The sequence below is a fragment of the Orycteropus afer genome, unplaced genomic scaffold (genome assembly GCF_000298275.1).
Source record: "Orycteropus afer afer isolate SDZICR_OR568_19922 unplaced genomic scaffold, OryAfe1.0 scaffold00182, whole genome shotgun sequence".
NCBI lineage: Eukaryota > Metazoa > Chordata > Mammalia > Tubulidentata > Orycteropodidae > Orycteropus > Orycteropus afer.
This window is the reverse complement of record NW_006921769.1, coordinates 6,808,931-6,826,363: the sequence shown is the minus strand read 5'-3', so window position 1 is coordinate 6,826,363 and position 17,433 is coordinate 6,808,931. Positions and strand designations below refer to the sequence as shown.

The following is a 17,433-nucleotide window of genomic DNA, read 5'->3' as shown; positions in this document are numbered from 1 at the left end:
GTTGGTAATTTTTTGATGACCTGTTAAATTTCTTCTTTTGTGATTGATCTGTTAGAATTTTCTACTTCAGTCTGTGTTAGGTTAGGTAGATAATGTGCTTTTAGAAATTTATCCATTTCTTCTAGGTTTTCAAATTTGTTGGAGTACGGTACTTCATAGTATTCTGTTATTATCCTCTTCATCTCAGTTTGTTCTGTTGTAGCATCATTCATTTCATTTCTTATTTCTGTTAGTTGCCTCTTCTCCCTCTTTTCCTTTGTTAATTTGGCCAGTGGTTTGTTGATGTTATTAACCCTTTCAAAGAACAAACTTCTATTCTTGTTGATTCTTTTTATTGTTTTTCTGCTTCATTTATTTCTGCTCTAATCTTTTCTATTATTTGCTTTCTTCTGGTGATTGTGGGATTTCATGCTGCTCTTTTTGTGTTTGTCTGATTTGTAGAGTTATGTTGTTGATTTTGGCTCTTTCTTCCCTTTTTGATATGTATGTTTATTGCTATAAGTTGTCTTCGGGGCACTGCTTCTTCTGTGTCTCAAAGGCTTTGGTATGTTTTCATTCTTATTTGATTTGAAGAATTTTTAAAAATTCATGTTTTTTTAAATTTTTCCAATTATTCAGTGGTTTTAAAGCAGAGTATTATTCAGTTTCCATGTATTTGTATTTTTTCCTTGCTCTTCCTGTTATTGATTTCTAATTTTACAGCATTGTTATCTGAAAAGGTGTTTTGTATTATTTCTATGTTTTTTAATTTAATGATGCTTGCTTTTTGGCCTATTATGCAGAATGATCTATGTGCACTGTACTGTTGTTGGGTAAAGTGTTCTGTATATATCCAAGAGATCAAGTTGCTTGTGTTGTTTAGGTCTTCTGTATCTTTGTTGAGTTCTTTGCAGTTGTTCTATCCTTCATCCAAAGTGACATATTGAAATTTCCTACTATTATTATGGAGTTGCCTATTTCTCTTGTCAATTCTGTTTAAGTTTGTTTTATGCATTTAGTAGCTATTTCATTGTTGTTATTGTTGTTGAGTCCGACCCGACTCGTAGCAACCTCTCCTTGGGTTTCTGAGGCAGTATCACTATGGAAGTAGATTGTCCAATCTTCCTTCCAAGGAGTGGCTGGTGGGTTTGACCCGCCAGCCTTCTGATTAGCAGTAAATTGCCTTAGACACTACGCTACCAGAGTTCTTTCATTGGGTGTGTAGATATTATGGTTACATTCTCTTGTTAGATGGACTCTTTATATCTTTCTTTGCTCTTTTGATGTTTTTTGCCTTACAGTCTATTTTATCAGAGATTAATATTGCCAGTTATTCTATTTTTTTTTGGTTGGTGTGTCCTTGATACACACACACACACATACACACACAGCCTTTTATTTTGGCTTATTTTTATCTTTGTGTCTGAAGTGTGTGTCTTATAGATAGCATATAAACGGGTCATGTTTTCTTACCCATTCTGCTACTGTCTGTCTCTTGACTGGTGCATTGAATATATTTACATTCATTGTGATAATTGAGGGGTATGAATTTACTGTTATCATTTTGTTGTGCTTTTCTGGTGACATCTTTGTTGCATATACTTTTCTGTTGTGAGTTCATTTTGCTATAGATTTTTACTACCTTCATTGCTGTTATTTGGTGAGAAGGTTTATTAATTTCTTTGGTTATCCTGAAATTTACTTTTATCTTCCTAAGTTTAAAATAGTCTATTTTATCTTGATAGCACATTAACTTCCTCTTCAAATGGAAGTTTGGTAACTACATTTTATTTATTCTTTGTGTTTTGAATAAAGATGTTATATTCTTTATGTTATATTCCTCAAAACAACACTTATTCTTTATGTTTTGAAGTTTTGTCATTTAAAGATTGATGTCTCTGGTTCTGCATTTTCAGACTTGTAACTTTATTTTTTAAAAAATTCTTTATCTATGTTGGTGTCTGGGTGATGTTATCACGTGTCTTAATCTCAAGTTGTCTGTTGTGGTTGGTTGTCTGCTTGAAAGCCTCCTTTTAGTACTGTTTTGTAATGGTGGCCTGGTTTTAACAAATTCTCTTAATTTCTGTTTATCTGAAAAAGCTCCAATTTCACTATCATATTTGAGGGAAAATTGTGATGATATATAAATCTTGTTTTGCAATTTTTATCTTTCAGGATTTTATATATGTCATCCACTGTCTTCTTGCTTGCATGGTTTCTTCCAAGAAATCAGAGCTTAGTCTTATTGGTTCCTCTTTGTGATAGTTATGGTTGTGTGTCAACTTGGAGGGCCATGATTCTTACTGTTTTATCACTTATGATGTATTCATCCCCCATGATGAGATTTGATGTACTGTAATAACCTCCATGATGAGATCTTCTGTAAACAGCCATTAGTTAAAAAGAAGTTCAGGGGTGTGGCCTGCTTTCATTATATATGGACATCCTGGCAATGCTCTCTGGCTTTTACTCAATCTGGATCCTGCATCTGGGTCATTATCATATCATTTCTGATTCTTGGACTTGAACCAGTGGCCTACCATATTGCCTGCCAATCTTGGGGTTGTTGCCTTCACAGCCTTTGAGGCAAAAACCTGCTATCTAATCTGATATTCTTGGATTCATCAGCCTGCTATATTGCCTGATAATCTTGGGTTCATCAGCTCCTGCAGCTATGTGAGTCAGAAGAAGCCTCCAGTCTGATGTCTGACCCATGGACTTGGGACTTGCAGCCTCTACAACCACATAAGCCATTTTCTGAAAGTTTTTTTTTTTTTTTTTTTCCTCTAGAGAAACCAGACTAAGACACCCATTGTAGGTAACATTTCATTTTCCCCAAGCTGCTCTTAGGATTCTTTTTTTGTCTTTAGCTTTAGAAAGTTTGATTATGATTCATCTTTTTGATTTTCACTGAGGACTATCCTATTTGGGATTTGTTGTAATTCTTAGATTCTTATCTTCTTATCTTGCTATTAGGGAAATTTTCTGCCAGTAAATCTTCTTAAATTTTCTCTTCTCTTCCTGTTCTGGAATTCTAATCATGTATATATTATTCCTCTTCGTGGTGTCCCACATAACTCTTAGGTTTTCTTCATTTCCACCCCTCCCAATTTTTCCTCTAACAGATTGGTATCAAGGATTTGTCCTCTATTCTTGACTCTGACTTCCATTGATTCAATTCTACTCCTTTGTCCTTCAAATGCATTATCTATTTCTAAAATTTCCATTTTAATATTCTAGATTTTGTAGGTAGTCTACTTTTTTAAAAAAATATTCTTGTTTTCCTAAATTCTTCTAGAATTTTATCTATATTTTACTTGCTCTCTTGCAGGGAGGGCTCTATAAATGTTTTTTTAATTCCTCCAGGTAGTTCCATTACCATTGCTTTCTCAGGGAGGTTTCTTGGTTATTTTGTTCTCTTACTTCTGTCATCTTGTCTTGCATCTTTAGGTGATTTGATATTGTCTGCTGTTCCTGAGGCATTAAAGTGTTACTATGTTTATTTATTAACTGTATTTTTAATTTGTTGTGTCCTTATTTTATGTTTTTGTTTTGATGTATCTGGGCATGCAGTACAAGAGTGCTGCACTGGTTGCAAGACCAACTGCATGGGAGTGCTCACCACCTGTCTTTAGGTGAGTGGGGCTAGTGACTTGTTATGTGAGTGCAGGTCTCTGTTCCCTCATCTTGTAAGGTGGCTGAGGGCAGTTTGGACGGGCTCTCACTGCTGCCTGTCATCAGTCCTGCAGCTCAGGAGCAGACCATAACATTTGCTGAGTGGGTAGGATGGTAGGTGTGGTGTGTGTGGCTGGCTAGTGGGGCTGTATTCACTGCCTCTTGCTGGATAGGAAGGTCAATGTTGGATGGGTATATGCACAGTCATACTGCTGTCACCTCTTGCATGGTCATTGACTAGTGTGTGAATAATTGTGTGCTTGCTGACCCTTGTTAGGGGGGCGATGGATGGTGAAGGGCAAGCAACAGGTGTGGAAATGGGGGAGAGAGCAATGGGTGAGTGTGCATGGGGTCGCACTGACACCACCTCTTGTTAGCTGGAGGGCAGGGAGAAGAAAATTGGCTGTGTCAGGGGCAGAATTGGTGGGATGAGTGGGCCAGTGTTAATCACCAGTAGGGTGGAGAAAGGGGGAGCATGTTCCTCTGCCAGACAGAGAAGTGTGCCTGGTCTCTTCCCATTGCCTGAAGCCAGAAATCAGGATCTTATTTTACTTCAGCTGTGTCTACACAGTTACTCTATGTCCTGTTTGGAATACTTTGAATTTACCTTCTGTTCTTCTCACCTGGGATTGCTGTTGTCTTTATCTCAAGATGACCATGCTGTGCTGGGGCAGATGACAGGGGCCCTCAACCCCATCTCTTCTATTTCTCTGTTTTTCAGTCAGTTTCTTCTCCCAGTCAGTGTTTGATCTAGTTCTTTATACTTTGATTTGATGTTGGCTCCAAGATTCTCTTCTGTATCTATTTCACTTAATTTCTCAGGTCTTTGCTATAGAAGAATGGTGTGGTGTGTCTGACCGCATTTTGGCCAGAAGTCCTCACTATTTGTTATTTGAATGTTTATTATTATTTTTTTTAATTCTGATTTTTCTCTTTTTGTTTGTATTTAGCTGTTTCCTTGTGATTAGCCTTATTGTTAACTTATTTTCTTCTGATCTAAATGTTTCTTTTTGGAGATTTCTTAGTAGTTACCACATATGTAACATTACACAATTTACAAGTGCAACATTTACCATATGAATAACAATTAACATACAACCTTAACATAATAAATCTATTCTTCCTTCCACTATGTCTGTTGGTGTGTCTCCATTAACACATGCAACTTGTACTACTTATTTTTCACAAACCTAATAGTTCACAGGATTTAATTAATGAATTTACTAAAAATATCTTATTATTGTTGTTGTTAGGTGCCATAGAGTTGGCTCTGACTCATAGTTACTTTATTTACAACAGAAGGAAACACTTCCTGGTCCTGTGCCAGCCTCACAATCTTTGCTATACCTGAGTCCATCATTACAACCACTGTGTCAATACATCTTGTTGAGGGCTTTCCCCTCTTTTGTCAACACTCCACTTTACCTAGCATGTGTGTCAAATCCATTTCATTGAGGGTCTTCCCCTCTTTCATCTACCCTCCACTTTACTAAGCACGATATCCTTCTCCAGGGAATGGTCCCTTCTGACAACATCAACAAAGTAAGTGAGACAAAGTCTGGCTATTCTTGCTTTCAAGGAGCATTCTGGCTGTAATTCTTCCAGGACAGATTTGCTAGTTCTCTGGCAGTCCATGAGACTTTCAGTCTTCTTTGCCAACACCACAACTCAAAAGCATCAACCCTTCTTCAGTCTTCCTTATTCGTTGTCCAGCGTTCACATGCATATGAGTCTATTGGAAAATACCATGGCTTGGGTTGGGCGTACCTTAGTCTTCGAAGAGACATCTTTGCTCTTCAGAACTTTAAAGAGGTCTTTTGCAGCAGATTAGCCCAGTGCAGTACATCACCTGATTTCTTGACTTCGGCTTCCATTGGTGTTAACTGTGGAACCAAGTAATATGAAATCTTGGACAACTTCAATCTTTTCTCCATTTATCATGATGCTGCTTATTGGCCCAGTTGTAAGGATTTTTGTTTTCTTTATGTTGAGGTATAATCTATACTGCAGACTGTAGTTAATGTTCATCAGTAAGTGCTTCAAGTCATCCTCACTTTCAGGAAGAAAGGTGGTGTTGTCTGTGTATCACAGGTTGTTAATGAATCTTCCTCCAATCCTGATGCCACCTCTTCTTCATATAATCCAGCTTCTCAGATTATTTGCTTAGCATACAGATTGAGTAAGCATGGTGAAAGGATACAACCCTGACACACTCCCTTCTTGATTTTAAGCTATTAAGTATCCCCTTGTTTTGTTCGAATGACAGCCTGCTGGTCTATGTTCAAGTTCCTCATGAGCACAATGAAGTGTTCTCAAATTCATATTCTTATCAATGTTATCCATAATTTGTTATGATCCACACAAACAAATGCTTTTCATAGTCAATAAAACACAAGTGAACATCTTTCTGGTATTCTTTGCTTTCAGCCAAGATCCATCTGACATCAGCAGTGATATCCCTCATTCCGTGTCCTCTTCTGAATCCAGCTTGCATTTCTGAAAGTTCTCTGTCAGTATACTGCTACAGCCATTTTTGAATTATCTTCAGCAAGGTTTTACTAGTGTGTGATATTAGTGATATTGTTTGATATTTTCCACATTCTGTGAGATCATCTTTCTTTGGAATGGGTACAAATATGGATCTCTTGGTGCTTAGTATTGCCTGTGTTGTTTTGTGGAGACCTTTTTTTTTATCCCCTCATGTATGAAAATAATAAAGAAAACTTAATGATCTTGCTTTCAATTTAGAGAACTCTCTTGAATAATACTTGCCAAGCTGGTCTGGTCATGGTAAATTTCCAGAGCTTCTGTTTGAGAACGTCTTGATTTCCTCCTTGTTTTTAAATGACAACTTTACTGAGTAAAGAATTCTTAGTTGGCAATTGTTTTCGTTAAGTAGTTTATTTATATACATCACTCCATTGTCTTTTGGACACTAGAGTTCTTGGGGAGAAATCCACATTGATTCTTATGAAAGCCCCTTGATATGTTAGATTGTGTTTTTCTCTTGCTGCCTTCAGAATTCGCTATTTACCTTTGATTTTCAGAATTTTTATTGGGATATGGTGTGGAGCAGATCTTTTTGTGTCTCTTTTAATTGTGGTTCATGTAACTTCCTGTACTGGCATTCTTGATTCTCTGTTCAAATCTGGGAAATTCTGATTATCTCTTGGAAAATAGTTTCTATGCTCTTATAGTCATCATGGTGATCTGAGATTCCAATAATTATAATGTTTTTTTTTTTTTTAAATTATTTTGATTTGAGTGAAAGTTTACAGAGCAAATTCATTTTCCATACAGCAGTTCACACACATTTTGTCCATGACATTGACTGCAATTTCCCAAAATGTAACAAGTCTCTTCCCACTTCTTTCCCATAGTAACCTCTTCCCTGTGTCCTTCCCTTCCATGTACTCCTGACACCCCCCCAGGCAGTCTCCCTGTACATACACTGTCCTTAATGTTAGATTTCTGAACCCCATATTTACTTTTGAGTTTGTTCACTTTTGCTTCTCTTGAGACTTAGTAAGTTCAGTTATTTTTTCTTCTAGTTCATTTATTCTATCTTCCACTGTTCAACTCTGTTGTTGAGTATTTCCCTTTCTTTTTTTCCATTCAGTTGTTTTATTCTTCAGTTTCAGCAGTTTAGTTTTTGTTTTCAATTTTAGTGTTGAGTCTCTCATTTTGTTTGATGTTGAGTCTCTCATTTTGTTCCTTCATTTGTTCCTTCATTTTGTTCCTGATTTATGTTTATGTTTTCTGTGTGCTTTTTACTTTCTTTAAACATATTTGACATCATAGTCTGAAAATTTTCAGTTCTTGCATTATTCTGGCATCTATAGGAGAAATTTCCTGTTTATGCTTTGCTTCTGATTAGTCCTTCTTCTTTTTTAACATTGTTTCTTTTACTACTTTTTGTAGAACTTGGTCCATTGTTTTCCCTTTAAATTCTGTATTCTTGTTTTTGTGGGAACATTTTCTGAGTGCCCTGGCGACACAGAGGTCAGGCATCTGGCAGCTGACTGAAAAGCCATGCTCTACACCCAACAGCTTCTTCTTGGGGCTAATATGCAGCAGCATACCTCTGCAAAGACTCACAACTCTGGGAACCCCACAGAACAGCTCCACTTGGCCTCACAGGGTATCTATGAATCAGAATTGACATTGACCCAGCACCAGCAGGCTTGGTATCCTTTCCTGAGAATCATGAAAGGGCACTCCTTTCCTTAGTTTTTTTCAGTGCCTATTTAGGAGCTCTGGATACTTGATCTCTGGAACCCAATGTCTTTGCCTCTGCATCACATGTCTGGTTAGTCTGAAGTATTCTCCTCAGCTTGCTTCCCTTGCATTAGCCTCAGTCCTAGTGTACCTCCATCTCAGGCCTCAGTGATATTCTATAGCACTCTCTTAAGTGCCATGGTCTACCTCTGTCCCCTCCTAATTGTTCTCCCATGGCCACTTTGTGCTGCCATAAGCAAACTGGGCGATAGCTTCCTCAGATTAACTCCTTTTCTATGTTCCCTGTTTTGGGTGTTTCCTAGCCCCATCCCAAATGGCTGTGATGAGCAAGCATTCCTGATGTTAGTGGATAGGTTCTCCCAGCTTCTGTGCTGAACCCACTCTTCCACTCCCCCACTGTTGGACTCACTCCAACTCTCCAACTCTCCAACTCTCCAACACCTCAGCTGCTGTCCATAGTTCTGAGATCACATTGCATGCTTACTTTTATTCATCGTTCAGTGGATAAGTTGCTGGGGGAGTAATTAGGAGTCTCCATTCACTTTGCCATCTTGTACTGCCCCCCAGTCCTGATTATTCTTAACACCTCAATTTCTTTGAATCTGTATACCTCTTGTGATACTCATCACCTAATTCAGGAATCTATCAATAACTCTTTTGAGATTCCTACTTCACCCTTTTATATCCCTCACTCTGCTCCTTGTTGACACACTAATCGTTATAAAGTACAGAATACAGCATATAACTCCTCTGCTTATAAACTTTACATTTGACATGTATTAACCCCAGAATAAAATTAAAACTCATGTTGTATTAGAAATTATCCTGATTTTGCTGTTTCTTTTCCATTCTTATTTCTTTCATTACCTCTCTTTATTCTGTGGTCCAGAAACACTGCTTACAGTTTCCTGATCGTATTGCATGTTTTGGTTATCTAGCGTTGCTCTAACAGAAAATACCACAAGTGGGATGGTTTTAACAAACAGGGATTTATTCTGTTACAGTTTAGGTGGCTAGAAGTCCCAGTTCAAAGTGCCAGTTCTAGGGGCTGGATGAAGGCCCCTTAACCTTGGGCTTCAGCTCTGCCTCTTGCTCTGGGCCCACTGAAGCTGCAGGCTTCTCTTAATTCAGGCAGCCACTGGATCTGAGACTGACAAACCCAGGGTTGACAAATAAAATGGCACAGTCCCAAGACTACCAATCAACATGCCAGGCCACTAGTTCAAGTTGAGAGACAGTTCCAAGAGCAGGAGGAAACATGGCAGGTTGCTGAATGAAGACTCAGCTACAGTAGGGTCCATGTGCATCACGTAGCTCAGAGACCTTTCTCAATGCTTCTTATACACTGGAAGCAGACACATTCCTAAGGTAGCTACTCAGCTGCTCACAGTAGATTCCATCATGGAGTTGATTACCAGTTACATCATGGAGAATACTACATCCAGCTACCCAGCCACTCAAAACCAGGACCAGCCAAGTTGACACATAACCTTAACTACCACACCATAGTATACTTCTTTCTCTGTCCATATATATGTTTTCTATTTTGGCTAGATGCTTTCAATACAATCCCCCTTTCTCTGATCTTATCCATTTGTCCTTGGTGTTTCAACTTGTGGATCATTTTTATCCAGAATTCTTCCCCTTTAGGGTTGATTAGGTGCTTCTGTAAGCGATTTATCCTGCATCCTTTGCTTGCCCCACTGTAGCACCCATCACACTCTACATTTGAACATCATTCCTACTGAATGGCAGTAAGCCCACTGAGGGTCAGGATGTGGTGAGCTCAGAGGGAGCCCTATCCTGCTGTAGGACTGTGGAGACTAAGCTACTTGAGGTATACACACTCTCTCAATTCTGTGTATTTTCATTGGAGGCTCACTGGAGAACTAAATTGCCGATCATCATAGCAGCCACCATGACTACAAAGAACAATATAGTCTCCATTAGCCATAGAGACAATGTTCCTCCACTCCCTAGTCAAAAAGTATTTCATGGGGAGGGAAACTAATAATTGGCTTTTCTAGAGTTATCTGCTTTGTCAGAGGTTCTTTAGTATATTACACTTGGACATTTTTCAAAGTTTGTCCTGAGAGTTCTCTGGAAGAAGAGTAGGCCAAAGTATCCTTTGAAATCAGGAGTTGCTGACCTTGAATGCTTCCCTTTGGTGACCTGAGGGAGCTGTTTTGCTCAACTTATTACATCCTGATAATTGACTTTGGTTTGGTCAGATGTGAGATCCCTTTGAGTAGTGACCTGTGCAAAAGAACACATGCATCTACATAGCACTACATCCAACAACTGTCAAAATTACACATAAATAACAAATAATGACTATCTTTTGCTAACTGAGGGAAATCATACACTTTTCCTTTTGCTTCTGGGACTAAGACTCATAAACCACAACTTCTGGACAGATGTGATTTTTCAGTGGCCTTTGTTGTTGTTGCTTAAAGTAATTTTGAACAACTGAACTTACTGATGTTGCATACTTTGTTACAAAATAGAAAAAAAAGGGTCAGTAAACATCACTGATGTAGAATAAATTTATTTTTTTATGTCATTCTCAGCTCATGTATTTTCCAAATACATCTTTGCTATGGACATCCTTGCTCTTTATTTTCATCAATTATTAGGCTAGCAAACACTCTAGGTAAGTTGCAAAAAGTTACATTGGTTCCATCCAAACTTACCAGTGTATTTCTTTCTTTCTTTTTTAAATTTAGCTCTACCATGTTAAATCTCTTTACATGTAGACTATAGTTATATAAAGGAGCTCTGGTAGCATAGTGCCTAAGGCACTTGACTGCTAACTAGAAGGCTGGGGGTTCAAACCCACCAGCCACTCCTCAGAAGGAAGTTTGGGCAATCCTACTTCTGTAGTGATACCGCCTGGGAAATCCAAGGAGGGGTCACTATGAGTCGGGGCTGACTCGACGACATATAACAACAACAACATGGTCTATGGGCTCATTCAATACATATATTTTTTTAGCACTATTATGTGCCAGGCACTTTCCTAGATCTGGTTATAAAGAACATGAACAAAACAAAACAAAAATCCCTGCTCTTACAAAGCTTACCTTCCAGTGAGGGAGTCATAAAACACAAAAGACAAATAAAAATATTTACCGTGTTGGATAATTAAAAATCTAAGGAATTAAAAAATAAAGCAGAGAAGGTATAGGAGTGTTGGGACAGCGTATACAATTTCAGAGAGAGGGACATCTCAGTGAGAGGTGACATTTGAGCAAAGATCGGAAGAACCTGATGGCAAAACCTATGCAGTTACCTGGTGAAAACCTCTGGAAGCACGATCGATGAGTGCAAAGTTCCTGCAAAGCAATGGTGCCAGGTAAATGCCATGAACACAGAAGTGAGAAGCAAGTCAAGGAGTTAGTAGGAGAACATGATGTTGGAAAATTTACCAGGATTGTTCATGTTGGGCCTTGCAGGTGAACATAAGGACCATGGTGTATACTCCGAGTAAGAGGGGAAGCCAGCTGCTGGAGCATCCTCAGAAGGGGATGAACATGCTCTGATTTATCACTCTGGCAACTGTGATGAGAATATACTGAAGGGTGTCAGGGTCAAAACAGGAAGACTAGACTAGAGGCTAATGTGAGAAATGATGATGGTTATGATGTAGGTAAGGAGTCCCTGGGTGGCACAAATGGTTAAGTGCTTGACTTCCACCCAAAACGTTGGTGGTTCAAACCCACCCAGTGGTGCCTTGGACCTGGCCTGGTGATCTGATTCTGAAAGGCCACAGCCTTGAAAACCCGTGGAACAATTCTACTCTGCACATATGGGGCCACCATGAGTTGAAATAGACTTGACAGCAACTAAGAACAACAACAACATGACCTGAGCGGTAGTATGGGGAGAGGTGAGAAGTGGTTGAGGTTGAAGCACAAGCTCAGTCTTGGACATGATGTGAGAATTCTCAGATCCAAGTAGATACACTGAACAGGTAAATAGGATATACTTGTCTGGAGTTCAGGGGAGAGGTGTGAATGATGATACATACAGGGAAGTCTTTCTCTAACTGGATTTGAGGGAACAGAAAGGAAGTTTGCATATTCAAGTTATTTGAAACATATCCATTTATTCCCTTATGTCATAACAGATCGGCATATAGTGCATCAGTGTATTCCCACGTAATTCCACTTGAATCTCATTCATGTGGAGGCTAACATTTTTAAAAATTGTGAATGATCAGAAGTTGGTTTGAAATTTGCCTTTTGTTCCATATGAGTAACAGATTTGCAAATAAAGCAATAGTATAACACTAGAGAACAAAGGGGCTATTCAACCTTTTTCAGAAAAACACTCCACCTTTAGCTTCTTGGAAGTTACTAATAAACCATACCTCATATTCACCCAAAGGGAACTTGATTTAAATATTCAAATAGATATTACTTTATCATTAATCAATTCCGGGTACATTATGTACTTGAGTGCAGTTCCCTATGTGTAAAAAAAACTATGCAACTCACATCTTTTCAGTAAACCAGCCCACATTGTGGACTTAATTAGTGACATTTTAATGTGTTGTTGGTTTTCTTTAACTGTAAATTGTGCACCTTAGGTGCAAAGAAGGGAAGGTTAGAATATACCAAGGAACTCAAATACAAATTTCACATTACTTAAAACCAAGCTAAAAATCTATTAACAAAAACTCAACAACATGGGAGGGTGGAGAAAATGAAAACATTTCCAAAGGTATTTATTGAGAAACAGTAAAGATGTACATATTTTTACAAGCTTTTAATATTAATTTACATTTCTTTAAATTATGTAGGCCCCGACAAACTATACCTCACTAATACATGACAGAAATCCTTGACTTTCACTGTGATATTTCCATAATGCTACAATAGTTGGGAGTCAAAATGCAACTTTGGCTCATGATGCTTAAGTTTGTTTTTAAAAGAAATACTAAATGCCATATTCACTGAGAATGTAGGTTTCAAAATCAAATGTGCTTTAGAAAAACAACTTCATACTAGAGCATGTTGTTGACACTATCTTCAATCTTAGGTCATCAGAGACTAAGGAAAAAAAGTAAATTCTTAGAGACCGTTACTACCTACCTTTTGTGTGCAAACTACTTGATTTTATTATTTATTTTGCTTCTGAATTTGATTTATAATTTCTGCAGGAGTATAGTGATTTCACCTTATAAGGTACATGCTGCCTATTTTGTTATGAAATCACATGGTCTTGATATTTTTGAGGTGCAACATGAGGTGGTTATCGTCTCAGTAATATATTGCTTGCACAGTAACCAAAACTCCATTTTAGTTCCAGAATATTTGTCAAACTGGTTTACAATAAAGCACAATATTCTATCTGCAAATAGAATACGGAAATTGCTGAAGGTGGTGTTTTTGTTGTTGTTATTTATTCATTGCAGATCAGAAAGGAAGAGTACTTCCTGCTCCTAAGGTGGAAGGGAGGAGATAGAGTTTGCACACGCTCAAGATCCCAAGGCCCGGCTGTGATGCTGGTTTGTCGGCCTGCACCCCCTGCTGTACCAGAGACACCATTCTCCGTCAACCTGGCAGTTAGTATGCTGGCAGCCTCTTTTGAACAAATAATCAGGAAAAAGATGTGTGTGAGAAATAGTACTGGGTGATGCAACCAGTTGCACTTGTCTGCTTTTAGAAGGGGTGTCCCTTTTGCACCTGCCAAGTTTAGCAACATAAGAAGCACTGCTTGTTTCATATGAAAAAGAATAAAAAATTCAGATGTCACACTACCTTTAAATAAACTGGCTTTACAGTAAAGATAATTTTGTTTTATTCACAGCAATCAATATTCAAGGTTTTAGTGCACAAAATAATTAAGTACTAGTTATCAATGCAACTCTTTAATTTTTAAATGGTTATTTTCAAGCTGAGGGCCAAAAGAAGTACAATGCTTTGAAAATTATGACTATTAAAAGTAGCCCATCTTACTTTGTCTGCAACAGCAGGCCAAAAGCTATAAAACTTAAAGAGTAAGTTTAAGGTTTATATGATTAAATCACAATCTTATGCAAAATTGGGAATCTCAGTCACTTTCTAACCCTGTAAACATGGCATTAGCTTCCAGTAAAGAAACATAGGTTGTACAGCCTAGAAAAATAAAATCACATTTCTATAGTGATTCTAGTGATCAGTGTGCGAAGCATGGGCCTCGCTGAAGTCACAGAAGCTGCAGCCGATGAGCTATCATGGACCATTCTCCCATTACAGACACTGCCCAATAGCTGGATTCCAGGTTCCAAATTATGACATTTTAAACACAGAACTGCAGGTACAGATACCAGTAAAACACTCCTAGATCTTGAAGCCTTACATTTCCACAAGGGAAATCATGTCATAAAAAATGTTGGTAGAACTTGTATCGTGTTCCTAACATGGGCTACACACCAAGAAGAAAAACAAAACAAAACATGCAAACCCACGATGACAAGTATTCCTTGCAATGAATGCAGTCAATTGTGTAGTATCCATATAGGCAGAAACTAACATCTGCTTGTCTGTAATGGAGAGAAACTGGATTGATGTGTTAAAACAGAGAACCAGGTACTATTTTACTCTAGTGATTTCAGTAATGCAGCCAAGATTTGGCTCACTTGCTAATTCATCTTATGATGATATTCTAGGTAATATTTCCATGGATTCATTTTCCTTAGAAAGCCATCTGGGGCATCAGCCTTCAACTACTGATGACATCTCATTTTCACTAATGGTATATTAGGGAAAAATATGCCTATTTTAAGCCATGTTTATTCCATACACATTTCTCTGAAAGTCTGAGTGTTAATTTTTTATGATTTGCATGAGAATATTCTCCTCTATGCAAGTTACACACATCAAAAAGTCTAAACCTCAAAACAGTGCAAGTCGTCATGAATATGGCTCTTAGTTTTCTCCAGTAAAACTGTAGAAAGGGTCCTCAAGACTTCAACACACATTTCACTTTCAAAGTAAAGGTCCCACAGTCTTGCCCAAACCTTCTGCACAAATAGTTGCCTCATACAAATTATTGGAATTATTAAGAACCCAAATAAAAACACAAGCTTTCCTTTACTATTATTATTATTATTATTATTTTCTTATTGTAGCAAATCCTGTTTCTTGCTGATGCAATGTTAAGCTTTGATAGCTTGTTTTTAAAATTTGGTCATGTGAAGAATGATCTCAAAGGTTTTTGTTTTTCATTATCTACAGAGATTGTCAACCAAAGTTACATTGTAACACACAAACGCTGTCTTGTATTTAAGGCACAGCACATCAGTATGAACATTCTGTTTGCCAAACTTAAAAAAAGAAACAATATTATATTCCCATTCTCCCTCCCTTGCCCCTCCCCCCAAAATGAAAGAAAAAATTGCATCCACCTTCAAAGTCAGCTGCTAATAAAGTCACAGTAAATTATTTTCATCAATAATTTACACAAATTACAGGTCTAGATAGGACTGTCCTTATACAGTCTGAGTGCATTCCAATTCAGATTTTCTGGGTTAGGTAGGCTAAAGTCAGATTCAAACCTCAGGGCCGAGAAGCGATCCCATATTGAGGAATGTTGTTGAACACCACCTTGTCAGACGGAGCCTGTGTATTGGTGCTTTGCCAGGGTAAGAGTTCTTTGCTAAAGCTGTAAATTCCAGTTAGGATTCATTTGGTGTGTACCAGCAACCTCCACAGATTATTATTATTATCTTAAACTCATTAAAATGTTGTAAATGTAAGACCATAGAGCTTCCTTTCTGTAGCACTAAAGTTTAATTCCATTCAGCAATCTGAATTTTTCATTGTGGAATTTTCATTCCAAATATGATTTCATCCTTTAAGACAATTTATATGTGTAAAGCCAGAGGGATGAATCACACATAAAAATTCAGTGTACTTGAAATATAAAAAAAACAGATCTCCAGCTGGAGAACACAGTTACAAATATTCTAATTCCAGTGCTTGATGTAGAGCCAAGAGGTCTGAATGACTTGATATCCTCCAAAAGGGCATGTTGTGCTGTGTGGTTAAAAGATGGAGGAACGAGAGAGAGAAGAGGGAGGGATGGAGAGAGAGATCATAACTATTGTGTCAACAAAGCAGCAGTATACACAGGAGTGTGTAGACCACCCAAGTTCAAGGGAGGGAGTTTAGTGGAGGGATGATGACATTTGAAGGCTTGGAAGCATCAATAGAGCATGTTCAAAATCATAAAGAAATAGATCTGAACTGGATTTTAATGATGATTAAAACAAATGTTGACATTTCTAAAGTAGCTTATATTGATTTTGGAAAGTGGTATTGCCAACATCAATATCTGGGAAAGCAAGCTGGGCATGAGAATCCTACTTGTCTGATGGAAAGAAAATTTTAATAACTGTATCCCTTCTAAAGGTCCATCTCTCATGTAAAACCAAAATAAAAAAAAAAAAAAAAACAACAAACCATAAACATCATAATCCCAAGTCTTTTGTCTACTTGAGAGGAAAAGAAGGTGAATTACTTTCTATGAAAAAATTTGAAGCTAGACAATATAATGTAGGAAAAAATGCAGGCTAATCAATTTTCTTAGTTGTCTGAGGGTAACTAATAATTTAAGTTAGTAGAGTTGATAGGATTTATTTCTCTGGTGTCAGGATGAAGAAAAGCACTCTAGCATGCATTCTCCATGGGGGCAAAAATGAATTCTTGGGGAAAGAAAAAACCTTATACATTACAATGGTTTGTGATCCTTCAACTATCCAAACGTACCGCTATATAGCCATTGCTGTTGAGGGGACTCTGACTCATGTATCAGAAGGTATGTATTAAAAAAAAAAAAAAAAAGTCCATTCAGACTCATGGCAATACTATCTATGTCAGAGCAGAACGGTGCTGCATAGGTTTTCAATGGCTGAGATTTTGCAAGTAGACTGCCAAATCTTTCTTCCTAGGTACCTGTGAGTGGACTTGCCCTCTTAGCTTTTGGTTAGCAGCTCAGCACATTAGATGTTTGCATCACTAGGGATTCTATACAACAACATATATGGAGTATTAAAATTTCACAGAGGAGAAAAAACTAGGGAAAGAGGGCTTTTTAGGGAAAAAAGACTTTTTAGGGGAAAAAGACTAAAAGGATTCCCTTGGGAGATAATAATGCAGGGACAAAAAAAGGAACACTATGCTATAGCAATTGACAAAAACAAAAATATTATTTGTAAGTTTGGACCACTGACGCCTTCTAAAATATGTATGTGTGGAATATATATTCATATATCTATCTATAATGGGAATATCTATACACACACACACACACACACATGTCATGGTAAAGAATTTTATTAGGCATAATTTTAATCATTACTCTTATAAAATTCTGTGCTGTCCAGTATGGTAGCCACTAACCACATGGCTACTGAGCACTTGAAATGTGGTTAATTCAGTGTCAAATACATACTGAATTTAAAGAGAATGAGAATAGGAAAAAAAAGGCATGAAATAGCAATTAGTAATTGTTATATTGATTAGCTATTGAGGCAATGATATTTTGGATGTA

General features: G+C 37.6%; 1 protein-coding gene across 1 annotated transcript in view; it reads right to left on the bottom strand.

The window, feature by feature from the left end:
- Window positions 1-15,836: 15,836 nt before the first annotated feature.
- Window positions 15,837-17,433, bottom strand: part of EYA4 (EYA transcriptional coactivator and phosphatase 4) — a 102,422-nt gene continuing 100,825 nt past the window's right edge. The window contains exon 16 of the mRNA XM_007947381.2: window positions 15,837-15,917. Within this exon, the coding sequence (XP_007945572.2) occupies window positions 15,837-15,917 (81 nt within the window). The remainder of the gene's footprint in view (window positions 15,918-17,433) is intronic.